The sequence below is a fragment of the Silene latifolia genome, chromosome Y, assembly GCF_048544455.1.
Source record: "Silene latifolia isolate original U9 population chromosome Y, ASM4854445v1, whole genome shotgun sequence".
NCBI lineage: Eukaryota > Viridiplantae > Streptophyta > Magnoliopsida > Caryophyllales > Caryophyllaceae > Silene > Silene latifolia.
In genome coordinates this window covers 113,907,461-113,933,487 of record NC_133538.1, presented here as the reverse complement: position 1 = coordinate 113,933,487, position 26,027 = coordinate 113,907,461, and the positions used below count along the sequence as shown (strand labels likewise).

The 26,027-nt window shown below is 40.2% G+C and overlaps 1 protein-coding gene across 1 annotated transcript; it reads left to right on the top strand.

Moving 5' to 3' along the window:
* The first annotated feature begins 15,633 nt into the window (after positions 1-15,633).
* LOC141628761 (uncharacterized) lies at positions 15,634-16,128 on the top strand. The gene has a single exon (XM_074441854.1). The coding sequence runs from the start codon at positions 15,634-15,636 to the stop codon at positions 16,126-16,128; it is 495 nt and encodes a 164-aa protein (XP_074297955.1).
* The last annotated feature ends 9,899 nt before the right edge of the window (positions 16,129-26,027 follow it).

The following is a 26,027-nucleotide window of genomic DNA, read 5'->3' as shown; positions in this document are numbered from 1 at the left end:
CTATATAAAATGCACGCATCAAATCTCCCCAAACCAAACCTTTGCTTGTCCCCAAGCAAAATAAATGCAAACTAATGAAATGGAAATGAAAACTCAAAGCTAGCTATAAGCTGTCTACTTGAACCAAATTAATGCAATTAAAAATTAACAATCATAGCTACAGTAGTCAATACGCAAACGAGTTATAAGATATTCATAAATAAGGCTGACCTATCGACCTTGCAAGACAAACAGAATCGGACTCTCACGTGGTCACTCTTCTCTCATGAAGCAAAGGGTGAATAATTATGTGTAAGAGGGAAAGAGAATACAGTCACTCACCTAAACTGCGGCCTACATAACATGCATGCAACAAAAATGATAGACGATTCAAGTACTATACATTCCAACCAACAATGTCCGTCACAGCCGAGGGCTTACAAAAAGTATAGGAAAGAGAGGTTCAGGTGAAAAAAGGCAAAATAAATTATGGGAATGTGAAGGTAAAGCGTCAAGCTAGCTCCTAAACAAGACCATATAAGACTGTCCGAATCTCAATTGACTGAAAAATAAACACAAGTGCCCTTCATGGCACATAACTCACTAACCAAATATACTATCTCCTCAAAAATATAGGAATAAAATGGAGGAGTGAGACCGTCACATGATAAAAATAAGCACAATCGGTCTCTATTATTCAACCAAACTCAAAATTTTCCAAACTTTTTCTCTTTTGATTTCACGTGGGATTTTCACACATTTTTTTCAATTTTTTTTCAACTCTTTTTTCTGATCTTTTCTCACGTGTCCTTTTTTTTTTCCTTTCGTTCTTTTTTTATTTTCTTCATCCTTTCTCATTTTCCTACCAACTCCAGACAATAAAAATGAGCCAAACTCGCAACATGGATCAAAATACCACAACAGTCACACTAAACTAGCTTAACAAGGCAGGCTAATTATGGATGTAGCTAATGGGTCAAAAAGGCTAAATTTGGCTTATGTGGAGTTAGATGGGTGAAAAATGTAAGAAAAGGAAATTTGCAAGCACCTCCCTGCATGTGACACCGACCACAAACCCGAATGTATGCATTTGAATAAATGTGCAAAATTGATAAACATGCTATGCAAGGAGTACTACTCTCAATTCCTATGTAAACCGGTCATGAATGTCACCAGTTATATGGCTCTAAAACTAAGAATTTATAGAGTAGGTTGCCAATTTATCAGGTCAAATCTAAACAGTCAGCTAAATTTGAACAAAAAATCGTAGATATGCGTAAGACTCAGCTAATAACTGTCAATAGAGTGCAAGGCTCAAGTAAAAATGACAAGTTACAGTGCAGTATCATCACGGAAATCTACCGTTCTGACTCAACCTATATGAAAAATGAAACTTGAATATTTTTTGATTTTTTGAATATTTTTAATTTTTATGGGATTTTGATTTTTATGGAAATAAACAAGCAATGCATACAGAAATTAAACGTGATAACAGAAATGCAAATAAAAACAAGATGCAGACACAGATATGGATGCATAACCTCCCCAAACCAAACCGTACAATGCCCTCATTGTACCTAAAACAGGGAAAGGAAATGCAAACTAAAAAGGAGAGAGAGTGTAGAAGCGGAAAACTTACAAGATAACGCGAAGAAGGGACCTCCCCAAACCAGCCAGCAACATGGGAGGTCACAGCTAGCGGCTTCAGAGCAGCTAAGTTGCGAACAGAATGCAAGAGTACCTGCAAATTCGCAAATAGCAACCGCACAAAAGTACTGCCAAAACCAAGAGGCTTTAGTTTTTCATAGTCTATAGCCGAGTAGGCTAATTATTAAGGCACATAACAAAACTAAATTGTTTGAAAAAAACAACTAAATAGTTTGAACTCCGGGTTGCCTCCCGGACAGCGCTAGTTTCAGATAGGTCCCAGCTCGACCTTCTTTTGTCTACCAGCAACACAAAGCAATCGCCCACTACTAGGCCTCTGACTGGAAGCAGTAACTTCAGCAATCGTCAAGTCTACTTCCGGCCTCCACAGCATGGCAACGGAAGAACAGCAGCTTCTCCAATCATTGGGATCCCAATCTCTAACGTCGCCACGCAGCAACTTCCTAGACTGCATAGCTTCCTCAAAACCTCCTCCAGGGTCATCTATCTGGGTAGTTCCAGACTTCAACTTGAGAGCACCTATCTCACCTCCCAGGTCCTCGAGCCTGTCAAGACCTGTAAAAAGAGAAACAAAGTAATGTTCCTCCAATTTGCTCCCAAACTGGAGCGGAGGTGTTATAACAGCAGCAATATGTGACTCGTAAGGAATATCAGATGGTATCTCCACGGACTCTATAGGAGGGGTAGCATCAGAAGGCATGACTCGCATAAGTTCCCTACATGCATTAGACTTGCTAAAAACCAAATCCTCTCCTCCTACCTGAAAGGTAAGTGTCTTAGCCCCGACATCTATAATTGCACCAGCAGTGAACAAAAATGGTCTTCCCAAAATAATGGGAGTGTGACGGTCTTCGGGTATATCTAAAACAGCAAAATCAACGGGAATAAAAAATTTCCCTATCCTGACAGGTACATCATCCAGAACTCCTTTAGGCCGTGATAAAGAACGGTCGGCCATCTGTACAGTAATGCTAGTATGCTTAAACTTAGTCAAACTTAATATCTTAGCAAGAGACAAAGGTAACACCCTGACACTAGCACCAAGGTCACATAAAGCATTGTTGATTAATTGGGTCCCTATATGACATGGTATGGAAAAACTACCTGGGTCAGACAACTTAGGAGAGGTCCCAGTCTGAAGAAGTGCGCTGCACTCTTCAGTCATAGCTACAGTCTCAATAACACTAGCATCCCTCTCCTAACATAAATTATGCTTAATAAATTTAGCATAAGAGGGTACCTGGGCCATAAGCTCATTATAATGCTCACCGACGTTAAGAACCCATATAAGATCCAGGAATCCGCGGTGCGGCAACAACCTTCGTGGAAAAGGAACTTGAATTGGATAGGTTTTGACCGTATTCTCCTTCATATCGTCATTCGGGATAGGCATGGGTGACGATTAAATAGTTTCCGAGGCTACAAGGACTGATCGAACAGTGTCATTTCTCGATCAAACATGTGCAAGCCTTCGATCGAACGATTCCTCTGCAATAGTGTTCGGTCGAACACTTCTTTTCTCTCTCGATCGAATGCTTTTGTCTCAACATTGTTCGATCGATCACTTGAGTCCTCTCGATCGAACGCATTCTCAACACATTTTCTCGATCGACCGCCAGCAGGGGGTCGACCGAATGGTATTCCCTCCATAATATTCGATTGAGTACTCGGGATGTCACGATCGAATTTAATGCTCAGGTCAGCACATGCATCAGTACAAACTGCGTGAACAGTACCAACATCAACAGACAATGGAATACTCTCGGTATGGATTGCATACGCCGTCTCATACTGCTCTTCCCCAGCAACTAATTGATCAACATGAATCTGTAGCTTCTTTATACAGATGTCAGTTTTCGCATAAGACTTCTGCGTCGTTAATGCAAATGCCTCTATCATTGACTTCAGTTCAGCAAGCTCAACTTTTTCGATCAACCCATTTACTTGGGCCTGCAACCTCTCAAGATGGATGTCTTGAGCTTTGGATTTTTCCACACTCGAAATCAAGATATTTGCAATTGGGAACAATTTCTCGAACCCATCATTCTTTTCAGCAGGAGGGGTGTGTTGCGGTGGGTTAGCATAACAAGGTTGTTGAAGACCTTGTTGTTGCAGCGGTTGTGGTGGCACCGGTTTAGGAGGAGCAAAACTTTGGTGACTTCCACAACCCCAAGACTCTTTCCTCTCCCAATTGTCAGTTCTCACGTTTGGAACTTCAAAATGGGCTATAAGTTGGGAGACGGATGTAATCTTGGCTAAAGAATCGAAGGTACTCAAGCCTTCCCTTCGATAATCTTTCTCCGAAATCTGTCTAATAGACCAGTAGACCTATCAAAACAGCACTAAAGGAAAAGATAAGAACTGCCTCAAGGAATAAATCCCTTGAGGCACAAGACAAACGAAAATAAAAAGATAAATAGGCCAATTGCCTCCCCGGCAACGGCGCCAAAATTTGATACGGACGTTTCTGTACCAAAAATAAATACCTAAATATAACTAACAGAAGCTAGCGATAAGTTGAGTCGATCTCCACAGGGGAGGCAAGGTATCTATCTGAAAGTCTGTCTATCTAAGTCACAAATGGGGGTTTTGTAATTGATTTCCTAAACTACTAAAGGTTTAAGGGAAAGAGAAATAGGGAAAGAGGAATAAGGCAGAAAAATAGTAGACAAGTGATCAAATAAAAAAGGTATGTCAGGATTTCGGTTCACCATGGTAATCTATCGACTCAGCTGCAAATAGCTTAGACAATTTACTGTGAGAAGGATACAATAAAGGTCCTTCCGGTCCACTTTCTATCCTAGATTTATGCGAACTTAACTTCCGTCCTCATTAGGGTAGTCAACTGTTCATAACAGGTCTGTACATTGCAATCTTCCGATCCAGGAACGAAATTAACCAGATTAATATAATTTAGAAGCATGCATTCAACTAAATAGGTGTACAGTTATATTGCTATGGGGACAAATTCTCATAAGTAAACCACCTAGTCTATTCGCTACATCGTCGCAATCCTACCATGGATTCCCTAGTCCCAAAATCAGAGAAATTAGCTACTCATATTACAAATGTTGTCAATATTAATAACAGTGAATGAACTAATTGAAAGCATGATGAAATAACAATAAAATTGCATAAATGAAATTAGGGCAGAAATTAATGATAAGAGAAACAAGGGATGAAAGCAATTAATAACAAGATTAAGATTAATAAAGAGAAGAGGGATTACAATCACAAGAATTCTGGCATAAAGAACAACCCAAATCCGAGCAAAGAAATCCAAGAGCAAAGTTACAGTACAAAGTTTAAGGGAAATATTAAAAGAGTAAAGTGTATTAAGAGAAGTCTTAAAAGGTAAAAGAAGAAGTCTTTTATTAACCTAGTTACGACTCCCTTATATAGGGAAGTGAAAATTAACAAAACTAAACCTATCACGGGATAAAAATCCCGAGTATAATAGCTAAATACTCGATCGAGGACTTTTATATCACTCGATCGAGCAAATCCAAGCTAAAACCTTTCGATCGAGTACTTTAGGTACTCGATCGAACACTTAATAAATAGGTATTATTCGATCGAGTAGAAAAAGGAGTCGATCGAACACAATTCTACTCGATCGAGTACTTTCCAACGCACAATTCCTACTTCGCGCACTGAAATTCAAACGGCTGCCATTTCTTTGTTACTTGGGAAAACAGGGCGTTTCCGGTGGCGTTGGAAAGCTAAGAGGACGAGATTTCAACTCCAATTGGAATCACCTTAAAATCTATTGTATCACACGAGATATGATTCTTCAAAATTGGCACTAGTAATTTGAAGTTCTTCCTTTGCTCGCCTAGCTAACTTACTTCTTTACGCATCTCAAAATAGTAGTCTTAAGGCTCCGACTCAACTAATATGCTAAATGCATGCATAGGGATAGGTATTAAGCTTGATTATGCTCCTATTTGGTTCATTCCTGCAAATAAGACAAGAGAAACCAAAGTAGACAATTCGGGGGACATTTGTAGCTAAACACTACACAAAATGCATAGAAATGCGTGCAAATGAAGTACGAAATACCTATATAAAATGCACGCATCACCTAGTTAAAGGATTACTCACTAATTATGTTAATTAAGACTAAACAATTGATAAAGATTGAAACTTTGAAATTAAACATGGTGAAGTTGTAGTTTCTACTAATTAACATGCAATTAACAAAATAAAGATGATGGAATACTAATAGGACTAAGATTCAATAAGAACTAAGCATGAAGAAGGAACTTTATAAATAAGTTACCCAATTATTTAAACTTGGAATCAACAAATATGTAAACAAATGACAAAGTAAAAAAAAGAGAGAATTAATACCAATAAAGAAGAAACAAAGAAGAACAATGAAAGATTAAGCTTGGATTGACAAAGATTGAGTCACAAATTACAAGGTAGTTGAGTTTCGCTCACTAAGATATGAAAATATAATTCTAGATAGATAAAATACATGGGTTCTATGTTTAAATAGTAGGTTTACAATGCACAAAACGACGTAGTTTAGGTAGTAGGTGAACCACGCCAAAACTGGAGCTGGGCACGGTGACAACCGCACGACACTACAGTTTGGACATGACGCCTTGGTGTCTTGTGGAGAACGTCATGGCAGAGAACCATACGGCACGTCACATAGGGCACGATGCCTTGGTTCCTGGAAGAGAACGGCACGCCTTCGATAACGCCTTCAACAACATTCCTTCTTTCTTTGTCTTTTGCACTTTATTGACTTATGTCGGGTCGTGGGTCAGTATTATGGTCCTTGGGCTGATCCTATGCCATGGTATATTCTTGTTTGGCCTCCATTTTCCCTACAAAAGCAATGCAAAGGGAGCAAAACCGAAACGTATATCCAAAAGGCTGGTTTTGAGCAATTTAAGTAATTTAAGTCATTAATGTGCACATAACATGCATACAAGTGAGTTACAAGTGAAAGTTTTAGGCATAGAAAGTGAGTCAATAACGTAGTTATCAAATCTCCTCACATAAAACTTTTACTCGTCCTCGAGTAAACCAATTAATGCTCAAACCATGACCCCTATTATGTAAGCGGGATGCACAAATAAGAAACGCTTACGATTATTCAAACTACTAAGCTGATTGAGTATTAGCGCACTCTACGCCCTTTCAACTTACGTAATTTCACTTATGAGGGAAAAACAAAATTAGCAAGGCAAGTAAGGTCTTGCACAAAACTTAGACACATCTGTCATAAGGGAACAAAGAGACAAGTAAGGATGCATCAACAAAAGTTTAATTTAGCCAAATTCCTCATCTAAATGACAATTTTATTTCAAGATAAAAAGTTTTGATCGGGGAAAAACCATCTCGGGGTTTCAACAAGGTGCCTAGTCCCAAAAGTTAGATCAAGAAACCCTTGCTAACAACACAACATGCCTATGAAATGAAGTCAAGGCGGGAAAAGGGGAGATATAGCTTAACTTGAAATGTAAAACCCCTTAATTTCTAAGGCTGCAATCGACCGAGTTCACCGAGTACTCGACCGAGTTCACCGAGTACTCGACCGAGTTCACCCAGTACTCGACCGAGTACTCAACCGAGTACTCGACCGAGTGGAACTCACTCGAACGAGTGATGGACCAAGTAACACCTGGTCATTTTGTACTAGCGTTTGGAATGAGTCACTCGGCCGAGTGGCTGGTGCACTCGACCGAGTTAAGGCTCACTCGACCGAGTGACCTGTCACTGTCCTTTATTCCACGTGAGAGCATGGTAGGTGAACCTTAGCCTTTTAAACTCTCTTTTTCATATTTTCCCCCTTATTTCTCACCAAACCTTATCTTCATATCTCTCAAAATCACACAAAACACTCCCAAATCTTATCCTCAAGCCATTATGAAGCATGATGGATATTTATATGTGGGCATGTTGATGTGTTAAGTTGAGTTATTTATGGATAGGAAAGTGTTAATCACATGGTAGTTATTGCCATGCGTATATCTTGTATCATATCTATGCTTTATTTTCCGTGCTTGTGTTTAGAAACATGCGGAATAGGGTTATATGTGGAACTACGTGAGTTGGAATATGCATGAGGCCCTTAAGGGGTGTACTTGGTCTAGTGGATGGGAGAAACTCGGTCGAGCTTGAGGCACTTGACCGAGTGAACCATCCACTCGACCAAGTAGGTGACTTTCCAGAAGGTCTGAAAAATGCCGAGTTTGGTGCACTCGGATGAGCAAGTGGCGTACTCGATTGAGTGTAGTTCACTCGACCGAGTGTTCACGGGCACTCGACCGAGTGGGCATTATGGCAAATCTAGGGAGTTTCTGGAAAGAGGGCACTCGACCTAGTAGGGGTCACACTCGTCCGAGTGAAGGTTCCTTCGACCGAGCGAAGCACCCAACTCGTCCGAGTGGTCCTCTAATGTAGTCAATATCACTTGTCTCTTGTTGTGAGACATATATTGACATTTTCCATGGTTATTTGAACTAGAATGGCGCCAAGGAGAGCTGAATTGGAAACCGGACCACCTCGTAGATCCGAAGAAGAAGTGGATCAAATTATTTCGCAAAACGAGGCCCTCATGGAGGCCCTCAAGAACGTGATGAGGAGGGAGATAGTGGTCGATGCCACAACCATAACCAACGCCATGGCACGTTATCAACCCACCAAGCATAACGGTGTTGGAGAGCCAATCCTCTTTGGCAATTGGATAAGGGACATGGAGAATATTTTTAAGGTAGTGCGGTGCCTGGATGAGCTCAAGGTTGAGCAAGCCGCGTTCTACCTTGGAGGACAAGCCGGACTATGGTGGTAAAAGGAAAGGGAGGCAATTAGGGAGTACTACAAGGAGCAATGGGATGATGTTATTCAATGGAAAAGTTTCAAGGTGGAATTGAGATATAAGTTCATCCCGGAGCATGTCCGAAGCAAACTCCGTGCGGAGTTTAATAGCTTTGTATAATTCCACAAAATTCTGGCCACAGTACACTCGGTCGAGTAGGCGGTACTTCGCCAAGTAAGTCGTCGAATGCTTTTAGACAGGCTACTTTTTTAGGTGCACTCGGCCGAGTTGTGAGGAACTCAGTCGAGTAGGGCGTACTCGGCCGAGTACTTCAGGTACTCGATCAAGTACCGAGTCTGACGGGTTAATTTTTGTGGTTCGATTAGGATGATAAGGGAGTTATATAGTTCGCTAAACACGTCGTTAATCACAGTTTGGAAACCTAAAAATATTTCTAATCTCCTCTCCAATCATCCTAATCATATCCTAGCGTCTTGTGAGTGGATTCTTGAGCTTTTGGAGTCTGTAGTTTCGTGTTCTACCGCATTAGTAAATACTTTTTATCTTTAATCAGTCTAATCACTTTTGTTTAAGATTAATTAAACCCTAATCTGAGTAATTAAGGGGAATGGTTGAATTAGGGATTTATCTTGATGCTAGAATTGTTGTGTATGATTGTTAGGTGGAGATTTCATAGAGGAACAGCTCTAGCATTGTGTTGTGATTGATTGCGAAATTGCTAACAAGGTAGGGTTTCCCTACTCAGTCCTTTGTACGATTGTTGTTCATTTGATGTGGTGATTATTGGTTTCCTATTGTGATAGTACTTCATTGATTTGGTATTATTGGGTGTTATTGGTATTGATTGTGAAGCCATTGTCAAGAGATGGTCTTCACCCCCATGTTCGCCCCTTATGGTTCCCGTCACAAGGGGGATGTGCACATTAGTGATTTGAGATCGCTCGTTGCGCTGAGCGAGGCTTATGTGGCAAGGCTGCGGTCTCCCACTGGTAGTGTGAGTAACCTATTGCGATGGGTTACCTGGCAGATCTGGGCTACGGCTCAGATAATGATACTTAGGGGTTGGAATTTGTATTGTTACAGGATTTAGATTAGATGGTTATTATTGTTGTTATAGTATGCTTTATTGTGTAGTTGACCGGCCCCTTTTCTGTTGTTGCAAAACCTGCGGTGATCCATTGGGGGATGGTGAGCAGATATCTAGCAGGTATTGGTTTTTGAGCTCGTTGTGGGATTGGACGGGAGATCTATGAGACTATCAGATTTTAGCTTCTGCTGTTGTTTAGACTTTTACTTGTTTAGTTGAGTTGTACTTTATTTTGGTTTTGGAACTTGTAACGTTGTTAAACTTTACTTTATATTCATAAACATTTCATCATGGTATCTTTGATATGTACTACCTCGGGCAACCGAGATGGTAGCACTTCCATTTGATAAGGTAGGCCCGAAGCTAAGGAGTAGCAAAGGGTAGCCCTTGCTACCCCAAACCCAGAAACAATCGATAAAGAAGATGATTTTACGATATCCCAAAAAGCAACTGACTGTTAATAAAGTATAAATATAAAAACAAGACAGCAGAAGATACATCAATCTGCTTTGGTGTAGTCGTAAATGTTTTCTACCTAACAGAACATGGGTTTGACTCCTAATATAAGCATTTTTTTTCTAAATGTTTTTTTTTATCTAGCTTAACCTTGCTTGTCTTCTCATTTGACTTTTAATTTATTTATTTTTTAATTTATTTTTCTTTCTCCTAATTTTATCTCCTCTTGTTCCTAATTTACTTCTTTCATCACTTATATTTTTATTGCTTTTCATTTTATCAAGTTTGATGTATATACTCCGTATCTTCTTCTTAGTTCATTTCTTTTTCCATTATAATGATGATTTTTTATTTCTCTTAAACTCTTAAAGTGAAAATTTGACCAAAAAACAAGTTTGTTAAATGCATACGAAAACATATAAAATTTGATAATGATATAATAGAGTCATATTAAATGAAATCCCTCATATTTTAGTTATACTTGATGGTCAAATGACATATTCACACAAAATATTTGATTGGAAACGGTAATCTTCTAAGACGTGAGAAATAATTAATAACATATGGAGTAGCATAAAGTCATAGCTACAAAAAAATTTATCGTATGCTCAAAATGAAAGATATGATTAATAAGGATAATACTAAAACAAGTCATTTGTAAAAAAATCTACTTTTCTTAACTTTACAAGTCTTTTAGCTGAATTTTTTTTTTTACAATAACTTCGCTATCCAATATTTTAAATCCTGGCTTCGCCCCTGGGCCTTAGTAAAACACTTTGGTAAATGGGGGTGTTACAAAGTGGTATCAGAGCGACGATTTTGGAACCTAAAACTAATGAACAAAATAAACATAGGGTGTCTAAATAAAATGAACCCGGGTAGGAGTTGTGTGTAGCTACCGCAAAGGTTTGGGAGACATTCTAAAACCGCAGTAAGGGCCTCATAGCTCGGAGTCGGCCACTACGGGGTATGTCTTGTGGGGATCGATGAATGTTTGTGTTTACATATATGTGTGAAAAGAGTGGATGTGCATGTTGTGGTTGAAGATAGTATGACGTGAAATGGATGAACATGGTATAAAGTAATTAATGTGAGATAGCAAGGCATGTTGTATGTTTTGATTGTTTACGTTCTTGTTGTATTTGGTTATATGAATATGTGAATAGGCTGTTGGTTGCGTACTTCTAAACTTGCTAGGAATGTGTTGGGAGTCGTTTTACCATGATTCAGCCGAGTGTTGCAGGTACTCGACTGAGTAGAGGGTACTTGACCGAGTAAGAGTATTTGTGAACTTGGCAGTAGCTACTAGAATATGACCACTTGGCCGAGTAGAGGCAGTACTTGACCGAGTGGGGCCTACCCGATCGAGTACTTGAGGTACTTGATTGAGTATGCTTTATATGCATTTTATCTCAGCTACTGGAATCGGAGCATTCGGCCGAGTAGTCAGTTATCTCGACCGAGGACCTATGTGTACTCGACCGAGAACCTCCATGTACTCTACCGAGTACCTCTTTGGCGGACGTGATATTTGTTTTGAGCCGTAGGCTATGTGCTTACGTTTGTCATGGTTTTTGAAGCTAAAAAATGCCACCAAAGAGATCCACTGCTTATATCCAAGCTTCTGAGATGAGCCTAGATAAAATCGGTAGGATGATCGAACGGCAAGAGGCGCTCACTATGGCCCAAAAGAATGTGAGAAAAGGGAAGGAAACAACGGTGGATGCATCCCGTTTGGGCACCGCTATTTCCCTCTTTAACCCTACCACCTATGAGGGCACCGATGAACCTAAACTGCTCGACAACTGGCACCGGGAGATGGAGAGTGTATTCGAATTTATTCATTATCCGGAGGATATGAAAGTGGAACAGGCTGCGTTCTACATGAGAGATGAGGCTGGAGTGTGGTGGCACCGTGAGAGGGAGGCTACATGGGAGTACTATAGAAACTTGGGTAAACCTGCAATTCCTTAGGCAGAGTTTAAGAAGGCGATGAGGAACCACTTCATTCCAGAGCATATTCGTAGTAGGTTTTGACACTTTTGCTATGACTGATAGCATGACCGTGGCTGAATACTATCACAAGTTCAATGAACTGTCGCGCTATGCGTTGGACATGTAGTTGAGCCAGCTGAGTCTGGCTCTCCGTTCTAAGAGAGGACTATCGCTGAAGATTATGGAGAAGCTACCAGCTGGGGTGATTTCTAATCTAAAGGAAGTCTATGAGAAAGCGAGGCATGTGGAGACGTTGGTTGACATGGCCAAGCAGGCCAAAGAAAAGGGAAGTGAGAAGAGGAAAGCGGAGAGTGAGGGTTACAATCTATCGAGCTACAAGCATGATAACCACAACCATGCTAGTGCTTATTCTGGAGGGTCTAGCTATTGTGGGGGGATCTTGTGTGTGAGGAAGAGGTGGTCGTTGTATGAGCGACAACTCTACCTTGCAATGCTTCAACTTTGGTGGGGTAGGCCACAAACGGTTTGAGTGTAAGAGTGCTGGAGGAGAAGGAGGAGGCTTTCCGCGATCTTATCAGTGGAACTATTCGCAAACTATGAGCTAGAGTTTGGCGAGTAACAGGCCAGCCGGGTCATGGAACAACCAGAGATGTCAGATCAACAACAATGGCGGTTATAACGGCAACAATAGTGGATCCTATCAGCACCCGAAAAATAGTGTGACTCAGAATTCGGTGGCTAAGCCTTCTACATCTATGACTATTGTCCAAGGGGGAGGTCAGAAGTACAGTGGCCAACTATTTATGATGGGTAAACAGGGAGCTGAGAATGATGTGCAAGTTATCACTGGTACTTTTCTTGTTAATTATAAACCAACTCTCGTTTTATTTGATTCAGGGTCAAACCATTCGTTTGTGTGTAGAGATCATGCTTAACCATGGGTTTGGGGGAGTATGAATTGGTGAAAGATAATGTGTTTATACCATCGGGGGAGTCAGTGTCATGTCATTAGTTGTATAAAGGGGTGTCTATAGTGGTTGGGCAGGTGGACTTACAAGTTTACTTACTTGAGTTTCCTATTGATGGGTTTGAGGTCGTAGTTCAGATGGATTGGTTGGGTAAGTATGAAGCCAAGATAGACTGTCGTCAAAATAAAGCATCCCTAAAAAGTCCTAAGGGAGTTAGAGTGTCATATCGGAGATTTGTTGTAAAACCCGAGGTAAAGATGATTGCAGTGATGACTTTAAAGTCATGTTTGAGGAAAGGGTGTCCTATGATCCTTTGCCATGTGAGGGATACTCAGGTGGAGAAGCCGTCAACAGCAGCGATACAGGTGGTAAGTGAGTTCGATGATGTCTTTCTGGAAGAGATACCAGGGTTACCTTCTAAGAGGGACATTGATTTCAGTGTTGAGCTTAAACCAAGGACAAGACTTATATCTAAGGCTCCGTACCGTATGGGACCAAAAGAGTTAGAAGCTTTGAAGAAGCAGCTGAACGAGTTATTGGATAAGGGATACATTCGACCTAGAGTATCGCCGTAGGGTGCACCAGTCCTATTCGTGAAAAAGAAGGACGGTAGTATGAGGTTGTGCATCGACTACAGAGAGGTAAACCCTGTTACCGTGAAGAACAAGAATCCTTTGCCGAGGATTGATGATGTTTTTGACCAATTGAGTGGAGTCGGGGTATTTTCAAAGATTGATCTGAGATCGGGTTATCACCAGTTGAGGATTGCAGATGAAGATATTCTTAGGACAGCTTTTCGGTCTCGGTATGGTCACTATGAGTATGTGGTGATGCCTTTCGGGTTAACTAATGCACCGGTAGTGTTCATGGATCTTATGAACCAGATCTTCAGTCTGTTTCTGGATAGATTTGTGGTGATTTTCATCAATGACATCCTAGTCTATTCTAAGACTAAGGAAGAGCAAGAGGAACATTTGAGGTTGGTATTGCAAACTTTGCAAGATAAACAGATGTATGTTAAGTTGTCCAAGTGTGAGTTCTAGTTAGAGAAGGTGGCCTTTCTGGGCCATGTGATTTCCAAGGATGGTGTAGCCGTGGATCCTAGCAAGATTGAGGCGGTGTGAAACTGGAAAACACTGAAGAATGTTGCTGAAATTCGGAGTTTCTTGGGTTTGGCTGGCTATTACAATAGTTTCATGAAAGATGTTTCCAAGATTGCTAGACCTATGAAAGCTTTGACGAGGAAAAAGACCAGATTTTGTTGGGATGAGAGTTGTGAGACGGCGTTCCATATATTAAAGAAGCGTTTGACTACAGCTCCCATTCTAGCTTTGCTCGAGGGAAGTGAGAATTTTGAAGTTTACACTGATGCTTCGAAGAATGGATTGAGATGTGTCTTTATACAAAATGGAAAAGTCATTGCCAATGCCTCGAGACAGTTGAAGCCGCATGAGGAGAAATATCCTACTCATGATTTAGAGTTGGGTGTGGTTGTATTTGCTCTAAAGATGTAGAGGCATTACTTATACGGGGCAACCTTTAAAGTGTTTTCAGATCATAAGAGTTTGAAGTACATCTACACTCAAAAGGATTTGAACATACGTCAGAGAAGGTGGATGGAGCTGATTGAGCACTATGATATGGAGATTATCTATCATGAGGGAAAGGTTAATGTGGTTGCAGATGCATTGAGTAGAAAGAGTGTGCATTTGTTATGCACCGCCATGTCATTGACTAAATTGAAAGATGAAATTACTAAGATGGGGATTCACATGATTCGCAAGGGAGATGCCATAGGTGATTTGACTATCGAGCCCGAACTTTATGATGACATAAAAAGGAAATAGGTACTTGATCCCAAGATTCAGGAGTGGAAGACAGGGGTGGAGAAGGGTACGGTTTCGAGATTTTCTATCCATGCTGATGGGAGTATCCGATTTGATGGGAGGTGGTGTCTGCCTAATGATGCTGAGTTGAAGAAATTGATTATGACGGAGGCTCATTGCACTCCCTATTCAGTACATCAGGGGGGTGATAAGCTCTATAAGGACTTGAAGAAGACGCTATAGTGGCCCGGTATGAAGAAAGAGATAGTGGAGTTTGTGGCTAGGTGTGTGACTTGTCAAAGAGTCAAGGGAGAACAACGGAGACCACAAGGTAAGATTCAGTCACTTGAGGTATCGGAATGGAAAAGGGAATTGATTTATATGGATTTCACTTTGGGGTTACTGAGAACTCAGCAGGGTGGGTAATAATATGATTTGGGTAATTGTCGATTGTCTTTCAAGTCAGTTCATTTTATTCTAATGAAAGATACTTGGAGTAAGATTCAACTGGCTCTTGGGTACATGAAGTATGTGGTACGATTACACAGGTTACCAAAGGATATTATGTCTGATAGAGATGCGAGATTTATATCATGATTTTGGCAACAGTTGCAAGAATTGATGGGGACTACCATAAAGATGAGTACGGCGTTCCATCCTACGACAGATGGTCAAACTGAAAGGACCAACAAGACCTTTGAAGACATATTGCGAGCTTGTGCGATGGAGTTTGGTGGGAGTTGGGAGAATAGACTTAATTTAATTGAGTTTTCATACAATAAAAGCTATCACATGAGTATTGGGATGGCTCCATTTGAGACGTTGTAGGGGAGAAAGTGTAGGAGTCCAGTGTGTTGGGATGATAGCGCTGAAGCTGTGGTTTTAGGACCACAAATGGTACAAGATATGGTTGAACAAGTACACTTGATTCGACAAAAGATAAAAGTTGATCAAGATCGGCAAAAGAGTTCTGCGGATTTGCGTCGCAGGGATATCAAGTTCGTGGTGGGTGACAAGGTCCTTTTGAAAGTGTCACCTATGCGCGACGTTTTGAGGTTTGGCAAGAGAGGGAAGTTGAGCCAGAAATTCATAGGTCCATATGAGATTTTGGATCGGGTAGGTGAAGTAGCTTATCGGCTAGCTTTGCCACCGTCTCTTGATTGGGTGAATAATGTATTTCATGTGTCACAACTTCGAAAGTATATGAGTGATCCATCTCTTGTGCTTGAGGTTGAGAATTTTAAGCCGGATGAAGCTCTCACTTATGCGAAGGTGCCAAAGGAGATATTGTATCGTAAGATGCGCAAGACAAGGAATGGTGAATACGTCTTGCTTAAGGTGCTACGGTCTAATCACAATGTTGAAGAAGTTACATGGGAGCCGGAATAGGCAATGAGGGAGCATTATCCACATCTTTTCGATCACGTATGTTTGGTTATAAGGTCGTAACCTTTGTCTTTTAAGGGGGGTAGGAGATAATCGCATATGTTTGGGTAATTTTGAGATCGGTATGGTCGTGTGATCATAGTTTGGCTATGGTTGAGTTCATGGTTAGTGTCTTTTGAGTTGGGTGTTCTTTTCGAGTGTATGGTTATGATATGAACATTATTTGCGCACATTTAGTCCCCTAATTGAGCCTATTTTGCATACTATTATAACATTCTATGGCCATTTTATCCGTCAAAACCTTCCTATTTGCTTTTTTATCGCATTTCATATGTTTTGTAGAAAAGGAGATAATAAGGCGGAAATTCCCGTCTTTTCGTGCACATTTGGAAGCTTATTGATGATAATAGATGGACTAGTATGAAGAGGAAGCAAGGACTAAAGACCAATCTCGCAAGAATAAAAATGGAAATGAGCAAAAAGGGGAAGAAAAGAAGAAGAACCACGGCTGAAGAACAATCCGAGCGGATTGTCTCAAATCCGCCCGTCTCCACAAAACAATCCGAGCGTCCTGCTCATTAATCCGCTCGGATTGCCCCACTAGAATCCGTCCGGATTCTCCTTAATCCGCTCGGATTCCACTACCAGATTCCGCCCGTCCCGACCCCAATAGGCACGGATTCCTTCACAGCATGATTTCGTCTTCTCCAAGCTTCAAAGAAAGACTCCCTTCCTTCAAGAAATACCGGAGTCTCCTTGCTCAAACTTAAAAAGTGTAATTACTAGTTTAGCCCTTAGTTAACCTAATGCATCCCACCTAATTTCCACCATAAATACCCCATCTTTGTAATTAATCAGGCATGTTGTTTTTGGGTAGAAAATCCTTTCTTAGATTAGATTAGGAGTAGATTAGAATAGATTACTCTTTAATCTTTCCACAAATTACACATTAATCTCTCCTTAATTATTGTTCAAGTTTATTATTCAAGTTTATTATTGGGTAATTGAAGATTATTGGGTTATTATTGGGAGATTGACAACCTTCCATCAATCAATCAAGTTTCTTCTATTATTCTTTGCTTTATTGTTTGGATCACCTCAAGTTTGGTATAATTCCTTTACTCTTTAATCTTTATTGTTCATTTCCTCATTCTATTATCATGTTTATACTTGTTGTGATGATTGACACCATTAATGACATGTTTCCCATGATGATGAGTGAGTAGTTACTTAGTTAGGATTAGTGGGTAATTAGGGGAAACCAACATGGGATTGATTCATGCTTAATCTAATATGTTCACATGATTAAATTGCTTGCTTGTTGTGATGTCAACTTTATGCACATGTTATGTTTGATGAAATGCTAAGCCTATGAATCCTTGCATTTTTACCATCTCTTATCTACTCAACTTGACTTGTAAGATATAAACCAACTCGAGTCTTGTTAGACCATGCATAGAAGTTGAATAGGAGGAAAGTAAGTCGACTTGTAGGTGTTGTACAATCTAATCGATTCGCCCTCAGGGACCCAACTCTTCCTATGAACCGTAAGACATAACCCAACTCGGTTCCCCCACAACAATAATTGCTTGCAACTTTGTAAACATGTTTGTATGATCAACACCATGAATCCCCTTTGACCTCATGATATCCTAGCACTTTCTATCTACATCTTTCCTTTTATTGCTTGTTTTGCTTTATTGCTTCCTTTAGTCTAGACGCAACTACAAACCCAAACAAATCGTGACACTAGCATAAATTGAGATAGATAGATTTAGAGCCCAAAGCACACCGTCCCATGGATCGACCTCGACTTACCGCTAACTAGTAGTTTGTTGAGAATTATAAATGTGTTTGATTGGATGAGTGACGACATCGTCCACGTCAAAATGGCGCCGTTGCCGGGGATGGTGCTATGTGATTAAGTTCTTACTTGTTTGTCTATTTTAATTGTGCTTTCACCTTGAGGAACTTGTTCCTCAAGGATTGTTCTTACCGTTTTTGTGTAGTTTCCATGCTTGTAGTTATCTCTTTGTCTTAAGTAATGATGACTCAAGACATGTGTTGTGGAGTATGTGGTGGATCTTTTGAGTATGACTATGGGTATGGGAGTTTGAGGAGCAAGTCAACACAAACCTACCTTATTATTTGTACAACGAAAATCCTAACCACTACCCCAATTTTTCTCACCAAAATTACCACACCCAATATCAACAACAACCACCCACTCAATACCCGTTTCACAATGAACCTCAAATACCACAATACAACCACTTTCACACCTACCCACAACAAGAAGATGAACCCATTCAAAACATGATCCTCCAAATGATGGGAGACCAACAAAACTTCTTCAAACAAATGCTAGAAGAGAGCCGAAAAGAAGAAGATGTTCTTAAAAACATCGCTATCCAAAGAAAGGAATTGGGGATTCAAATTGCCCAATTAAAAGAATTCCAAGCAACACCTCACCACCGTTCTTTGGATATTGAGCATAAATGCGAGTTTGAAGTAGTGACATTTGACATGGAAGATGAAAAGTGGGAGGAGCCAAGTTCCTTGAGCTCTTGTGAATATGAGAGTGTTGTGTTTGATGAAGAAGACATAAGGTTGAGCAAACCAAATGTTCTTAGCCTTTGTGAGTATGAGGGTGTGTCCTTTGATGTGAACGGTGGAGTGTTGAAAAAAGAGCTAGATGAAGCTCCCATTCATGATTTACGTGAAGATAGCAACAATGATGATGAACCTATAGGAGAGATTCACAATATCACCTTGCTTGAGGAGCCTATCCTTGAGACATTTGAGATACCTTATCATGAAGAAGAACGTCCTTCCTTTATCCTTCATGAAGACCACTTGGCACCTATCATGGAGCCAATGATCATTGAAGAGGATATGTTAGATCTTCTTCAAAAAGCCAAAGTGTCTTACAAGAGTTATTTGGTAAAAAAGCTCAAAGAGAAAATTGCTCGTGAGGCTACTTGTGAGGATTTGGCACCCATAATCTCAACTCCTATGGTATCCGATCATCAAAGTCATGAAGACTCTCCTTCCACCTTGGAAGGATTGAAGAATCAAAATGCTATCATCATCACCAAAATTGAAGGAGAAGTTGGTAAGTGGAAGTCCACGGATGGAAATGAACCACACTTCACGCTCAATCTTAACAAGACTCATGAATGTGTTTACTTGAAACATTGGGAAAGCTCTAACGCTAAGGAGGAGACAAGAAAAAGAGCATTTTACAAGCCTCCTTGGCCAAATTTCATTTTCAAATGGAGCAACCCATACTTATGCTTGTTTGGAGCTTGCTCACAAGCTTTTGATCTTCTACTAAGAGCCTTAAGCTCTATGGATAAGAACTTCTACAAATTGAACTAGTTTGGTGGAGTCCTACCTCAAACCACCATTTGTAAGATATTTCTTGAACCCTTTTATTTTGTATAATATTGTACATTTTATTTTTGCATTTAATTTCTTGCATAAGAGAGAAGAGAGAGAGTCATCTTACATGTTTCCTAAAGCAAATTTCAGAAAAGGATAAGGAAAAAGAGAAAATCAGTGAAAAGGGGTTTATTATTTCACGAAAGAAGAAAGAAGGAGGAGAAAGAAGTAGAGATACTCGGATCCAAGAAAATCCGCCCGTCCAGGGCCCACGGAAAAGAAAAAGCTGAAACTGAGGAAGAATCCGTGCGAATTCCAAGAAATCCGTCCGTCCCTTACAATCCGTCCGTCCTCTTCACGGGACGCCCGTCCCAAATGACGTCCAGAAGCAAGATTTTAATCTGCGCTAAAATCCGTGCGGATTATCAAAAATCCGCCCGTCCTGATCAATCCGTCCGTCCCGTACGAAATCCGCCCGTCTTGCCTATCGAGAATCCGCCCGTCTCGACTTGAATCCGCTCGGATTGTACTGTTCATGCGTGAAAAAACGGGTTAGGTCCAACCCTATCCGTTCGGATTCCCTTCTTCTTCTATATAAACACCCCCCTTCTCCCTCATATCCTCATCTTATCAAACCCTAAAACACTCTCATCAATCCTCTAAATCACCTTCATATCCTCAAAAACACCCACATCACCCCCATCACCAACATGAGTTCCAAGGGAAAGGCCAAGAAATTGTTTGATTCGATCGGAAAGAAGCGCAAGGGATCATCCTCTTCAACACCACGAGATGTGATAATGAGGGGAGGTATTGAACAACTCAACAACTTCCAAGAAGTGATCTTCCTATCCGACGACCACCGCGAAAATTTCGTCGAACTTCTAGGTAAGAAATACGAACCTACTCAATTTGTTGACACTAGGGTGTTGGAAATCCTTAAGATAAGGTACCCTACGGAGGCGTTCTTCAATGGCCTTGGCATTGGGAACTTTTTCCATGCTCATGAAGAGACTTACCTTAGTCTCACCCTTGAGTTCTTGAGTAGCCTTCGCATTATGGCGGATGCCCGCAACAATTTAGGCATGGAGTTTAGGTTATGCAACCGAGACCATGTTCTTTCTCTTGAGGAATTTGCCTATGTTTTTGGTCTTCAAGTACCCACCGCCTATACCGAAAAGCCCGATAATTTTAATGTGGATTTTCTTTGGAAAGCTATCTCCGGGAGGAACTTTACCCATATAAAGCGTTGCTATACATTTGCTATCCAACATCCGGTGATTCGATTCACCGAACGCTTTGTAGCCGGGTGCATCAATGGGAGGTACGAGCAAGATCGGTGTACTCTCATCGACTTAACTTTTCTTGAGTCTCATTTGAATGTTCGAGCGGTGAGGCGTTATAACTTCAATACGCCACTTGAGATACTCAATAGGTTCAATGACTTTGCTCAAGGGACATCTCAACTTAAAACCTTCGTGATGGGAGGTCTAATTACAATGTTGGCTAAACACCTTTGCCCCGGGTTCAATGCCCGAGGAACCTATATTCCTCTTGAAGGGAGGACTTTGATTGATGAGCACACCATCTTCTATAGTCACCGATGGTGCAACTACACTCAAGATGGGAGTGTGGAATGGTACACCAAGGGTTGCACTTCGATGATCCTTGAAGGATGGAAGATACCGGGCATTGACCCAAGATTGAGTCCATACTCTCCTCCACCAAGCTACCTCCTTGATATCCAAATTCTTGATAATCCCCCTCAAAGGGAAGAGCCACGCCGTCAACCACCTCGTGGAGGGCCGGGGATACAAATGCGCCCACCTTCCTACGTCCCTATCCCACCTTACCCCATTCCGCATACCCCATTCCAACCGGCAATCCCCAATACCCCGGGTATTAATGATTTGATGGCACTCATGAATAGAGTGGACCTTGGGGTTCATAAAGGGAGGGAAGACAACTACTTAGCCCTCTACCCCCAATACTATAACATGGCTCAACAAGGGTATATTGACCCCAATGGTCCTAAGCCCTCTTGGGCACAACCGGAGCTCTTGTTCCCAAATTATGGGGACCAAACTAGGAGTCGAGGCGATGGAGGGCATTCTAGCCAAGGAGGAGGGTACTCGGGTCAAGGAGGAGATTTTGACCAAGGAGGATATTGGGGCCAAGCTCCGAGACATGATCAAGCCGGAAGCTCTTATGGTTATGGCTACGACCAAGATGAGGATGACGAGTGAAAGAGGCCTACTTCACCACTTCCATTTGTATGATACCCATCTCTCCCTCTCTCTTTTATATTTACATTGCATTTAGTATAGCATTTAGCTTGCATTTGTATTATATTTCATATTGCATTTGCATTAGTTAGTCCATTTACATTAGTTTGCATTGTAATATATATCACATGATTCATATAGATAGTTGCATATAGATTAGAATTCATGCATAGTTACTAATGACCAAACCTATTTCTTTTCTACACTAGAAATAGTGTTTAAATCGGTTTGGGGAGGTTTGATCATAAGTGACCATAGTTTACTAGAAAACATGCATCATATAGTATAGTTTAGATTGCATTCACTTGTTATATATGTCATATAGAATTGCATTTAGTTAGAGCATGCATTCATTCATATCATATCATATTGCATTTGTACTTCAATTTCCAAAAAAATCAAAAATCCAAAAACATGTTTTCCTTTTTATTCCTACTCCTACATGTACATTGAGGACAATGTCCAAAATAAAGTGGGGGATGGGAATTTATATTCCAAAAATGCATAAAAATTGAAAAATTTCGAAAAATCACAAAAATATGTCTTTTAATTTCATAAAAACAAAAATCATAAAAATTTGAAAAATTGAAAAATCCAAAAACAAGTTCATTTCCTTTGTAGTGTAGACTTGTATATATTGTTTTGTATATATTGTGTTTGTTCATCCTTTTTCACATTGATTGACTACGCCACATCCGAGACATGAGGATATTGAAGACCGCATGGTATGATCTTTCCAATCTCCTTTTTCCTCTTTATGTTAATGACTATGTGGCTTTATTTTGATTGATGCGGTAAAACAATGTGAACTTAGGACTTGCATTTAGTTTATTTGGCATACTAGTTGGTAGAATCATTTGCATTAGGATGTGTATATGTTAGTTGCATCATGGCATGTAGTTGCATGTTAGAAAAATTTTGTGAAACCGTCTACTTGGGAAGCTTGACAAGTGTATATAGGCCCTAGTAGATGCTTTTTATTCTTAAGACTTTGCTTGTTAGAATACTTGTAAAACACCCTAGGATGTGTCATGCTAGTATCCTTTGACCCATGGTTTAAGGCCTAGTCGAGAGTACCTTGTGGTGTGATAACTCCTTGGCTATCGTTTATTCTAAGGTGATCCTTGAAACCATGCATCCATCCATCCATTCATCCATGTTCTACCACACATTTTGTCATCAAAGGGAATGGGCACAAAAAGAAATCAATTTGAGTTCAATAACATGAAAAGTGAAAGAAAGTTTGCAAAAATGTATCAAATGAAAAGAGGAGCAAAAATAGAACTCCTAAGCTTCAAATACAAGGCACCCTCATTACTAAATGGGGTGACTTTGAAAATGTTCAAAAAGAAATGCAAAGAAAAGTTGAAAGTTGTCAAGTGTTGAAATGCCAAAAATCAAAAAGAAATGGCAAAAAGAAAGTATTCTCAAATGTTATATGCCACAAGAAATTGGGGGGAAAACAACAATGAAGGCAAACTCCCAAAATGAAACTCAAAAACTATCGATCCCTTTATCCACCGTATCCATTTTTGTGCATGGTAGAGAGGGGACGACCCTTCTTCTTGTCTAGGCAAGAGGGGGAATTCCGCGATCCTCCAGTGTTTCTAACACCATAGGGAGTCTACTCTTGACAAAAGCATTTAACGATTGAGGACAAAGGTACCCTAGCTTGACACCTTTTGGAGGTGATTTATTGGTATCCTTCTAGGCTTAGTAGATTGAACAAATTGCATCTATGAAGGATTGTGTACCCTTGAATTGCTTCCCTTGTAGATAATTTCCGCCACTTAGATGAGGAAAGTGGCTATTCTTTTGTAGATGCATCCATTATTTGATTTTGTGTGCTTAATGTTTGGATGTGTCGCCATTTTGGCAAGACCCACCTTGCCTTGCAAGAAGGCATCCTACCTCATGGTTGTCTTGTTGTGAGTTGAAGGGGCGGAGTGAGACCCGCTAATTGTCTCATATCGGTTATATTAGTAGGTTAGTTTAAATAAAGGTCTAGTTTTAGTCACCTCTTTACTCGGGACGAGTAAAGGTTCGGTTTGGGGATATTTGATGTGAACATTATTTGCGCACATTTAGTCCCCTAATTGAGCCTATTTTGCATACTATTATAACATTCTATGGCCATTTTATCCGCCAAAACCTTCCTATTTGCTTTTCTATCGCATTTCATATGTTTTGTAGAAAAGGAGATAATAAGGCGGAAATTCCCGTCTTTTCGTGCACATTTGGAAGCTTATTGATGATAATAGATGGACTAGTATGAAGAGGAAGCAAGGACTAAAGACCAATCTCGCAAGAATAAAAATGGAAATGAGCAAAAAGGGGAAGAAAAGAAGAAGAACCACGGCTGAAGAACAATCCGAGCGGATTGTCTCAAATCCGCCAGTCTCCACAAAACAATCCGAGGCGTCCGCTCATTAATCCGCTCGGATTGCCCCACTAGAATCCGTCCGGATTCTCCTGAATCCGCTCGGATTCCACTACCAGATTCCGCCCGTCCCGACCCCAATACGCACGGATTCCTTCACAGCATGATTTCGTCTTCTCCAAGCTTCAAAGAAAGACTCCCTTCCTTCAAGAAATACCGGAGTCTCCTTGCTCAAACTTAAAAAGTGTAATTACTAGTTTAGCCCTTAGTTAACCTAATGCATCCCACCTAATTTCCACTATAAATACCCCATCTTTGTAATTAATCAGGCATGTTGTTTTTGGGTAGAAAATCCTTCCTTAGATTAGATTAGGAGTAGATTAGAATAGATTACTCTATAATCTTTCCACAAATTACACATTAATCTCTCCTTAATTATTATTCAAGTTTATTATTCAAGTTTATTATTGGGTAATTGAAGATTATTGGGTTATTATTGGGAGATTGACAACCTTCCATCAATCAATCAAGTTTCTTCTATTATTCTTTGCTTTATTGTTTGGATCACCTCAAGTTTGGTATAATTCCTTTACTCTTTAATCTTTATTGTTCATTTCCTCATTCTATTATCATGTTTATACTTGTTGTGATGATTGACACCATTAATGACATGTTTCCCATGATGATGAGTGAGTAGTTACTTAGTTAGGATTAGTGGGTAATTAGGGGAAACCAACATGGGATTGATTCATGCTTAATCTAATATGTTCACATGATTAAATTGCTTGCTTGTTGTGATGTCAACTTTATGCACATGTTATGTTTGATGAAATGCTAAGCCTATGAATCCTTGCATTTTTACCATCTCTTATCTACTCAACTTGACTTGTAAGATATAAACCAACTCGAGTCTTGTTAGACCATGCATAGAAGTTGAATAGGAGGAAAGTAAGTCGACTTGTAGGTGTTGTACAATCTAATCGATTCGGCTCCGGGACCCAACTCTTCCTATGAACCGTAAGACATAACCCAACTCGGTTCCCCCACAACAATAATTGCTTGCAACTTTGTAAACATGTTTGTATGATCAACACCATGAATCCCCTTTGACCTCATGATATCCTAGCACTTTCTATCTACATCTTTCCTTTTATTGCTTGTTTTGCTTTATTGCTTCCATTAGTCTAGACGCAACTACAAACCCAAACAAATCGTGACACTAGCATAAATTGAGATAGATAGATTTAGAACCCAAAGCACACCGTCCCATGGATCGACCTCGACTTACCGCTAACTAGTAGTTTGTTGAGAATTATAAATGTGTTTGATTGGATGAGTGACGACATCGTCCACGTCAAAATGGCGCCGTTGCCGGGGATGGTGCTATGTGATTAAGTTCTTACTTGTTTGTCTATTTTAATTGTGCTTTCACCTTGAGGAACTTGTTCCTCAAGGATTGTTCTTACCGTTTTTGTGTAGTTTCCATGCTTGTAGTTATCTCTTTGTCTTAAGTAATGATGACTCAAGACATGTGTTGTGGAGTATGTGGTGGATCTTTTGAGTATGACTATGGGTACGGGGAGTTTGAGGAGCAAGTCAACACAAACCTACCTTATTATTTGTACAACGAAAATCTTAACCACTACCCCAATTTTTCTCACCAAAATTACCACACCCAATATCAACAACAACCACCCACTCAATACCCGTTTCACAATGAACCTCAAATACCACAATACAACCACTTTCACACCTACCCACAACAAGAAGATGAACCCATTCAAAACATGATCCTCCAAATGATGGGAGACCAACAAAACTTCTTCAAACAAATGCTAGAAGAGAGCCGAAAA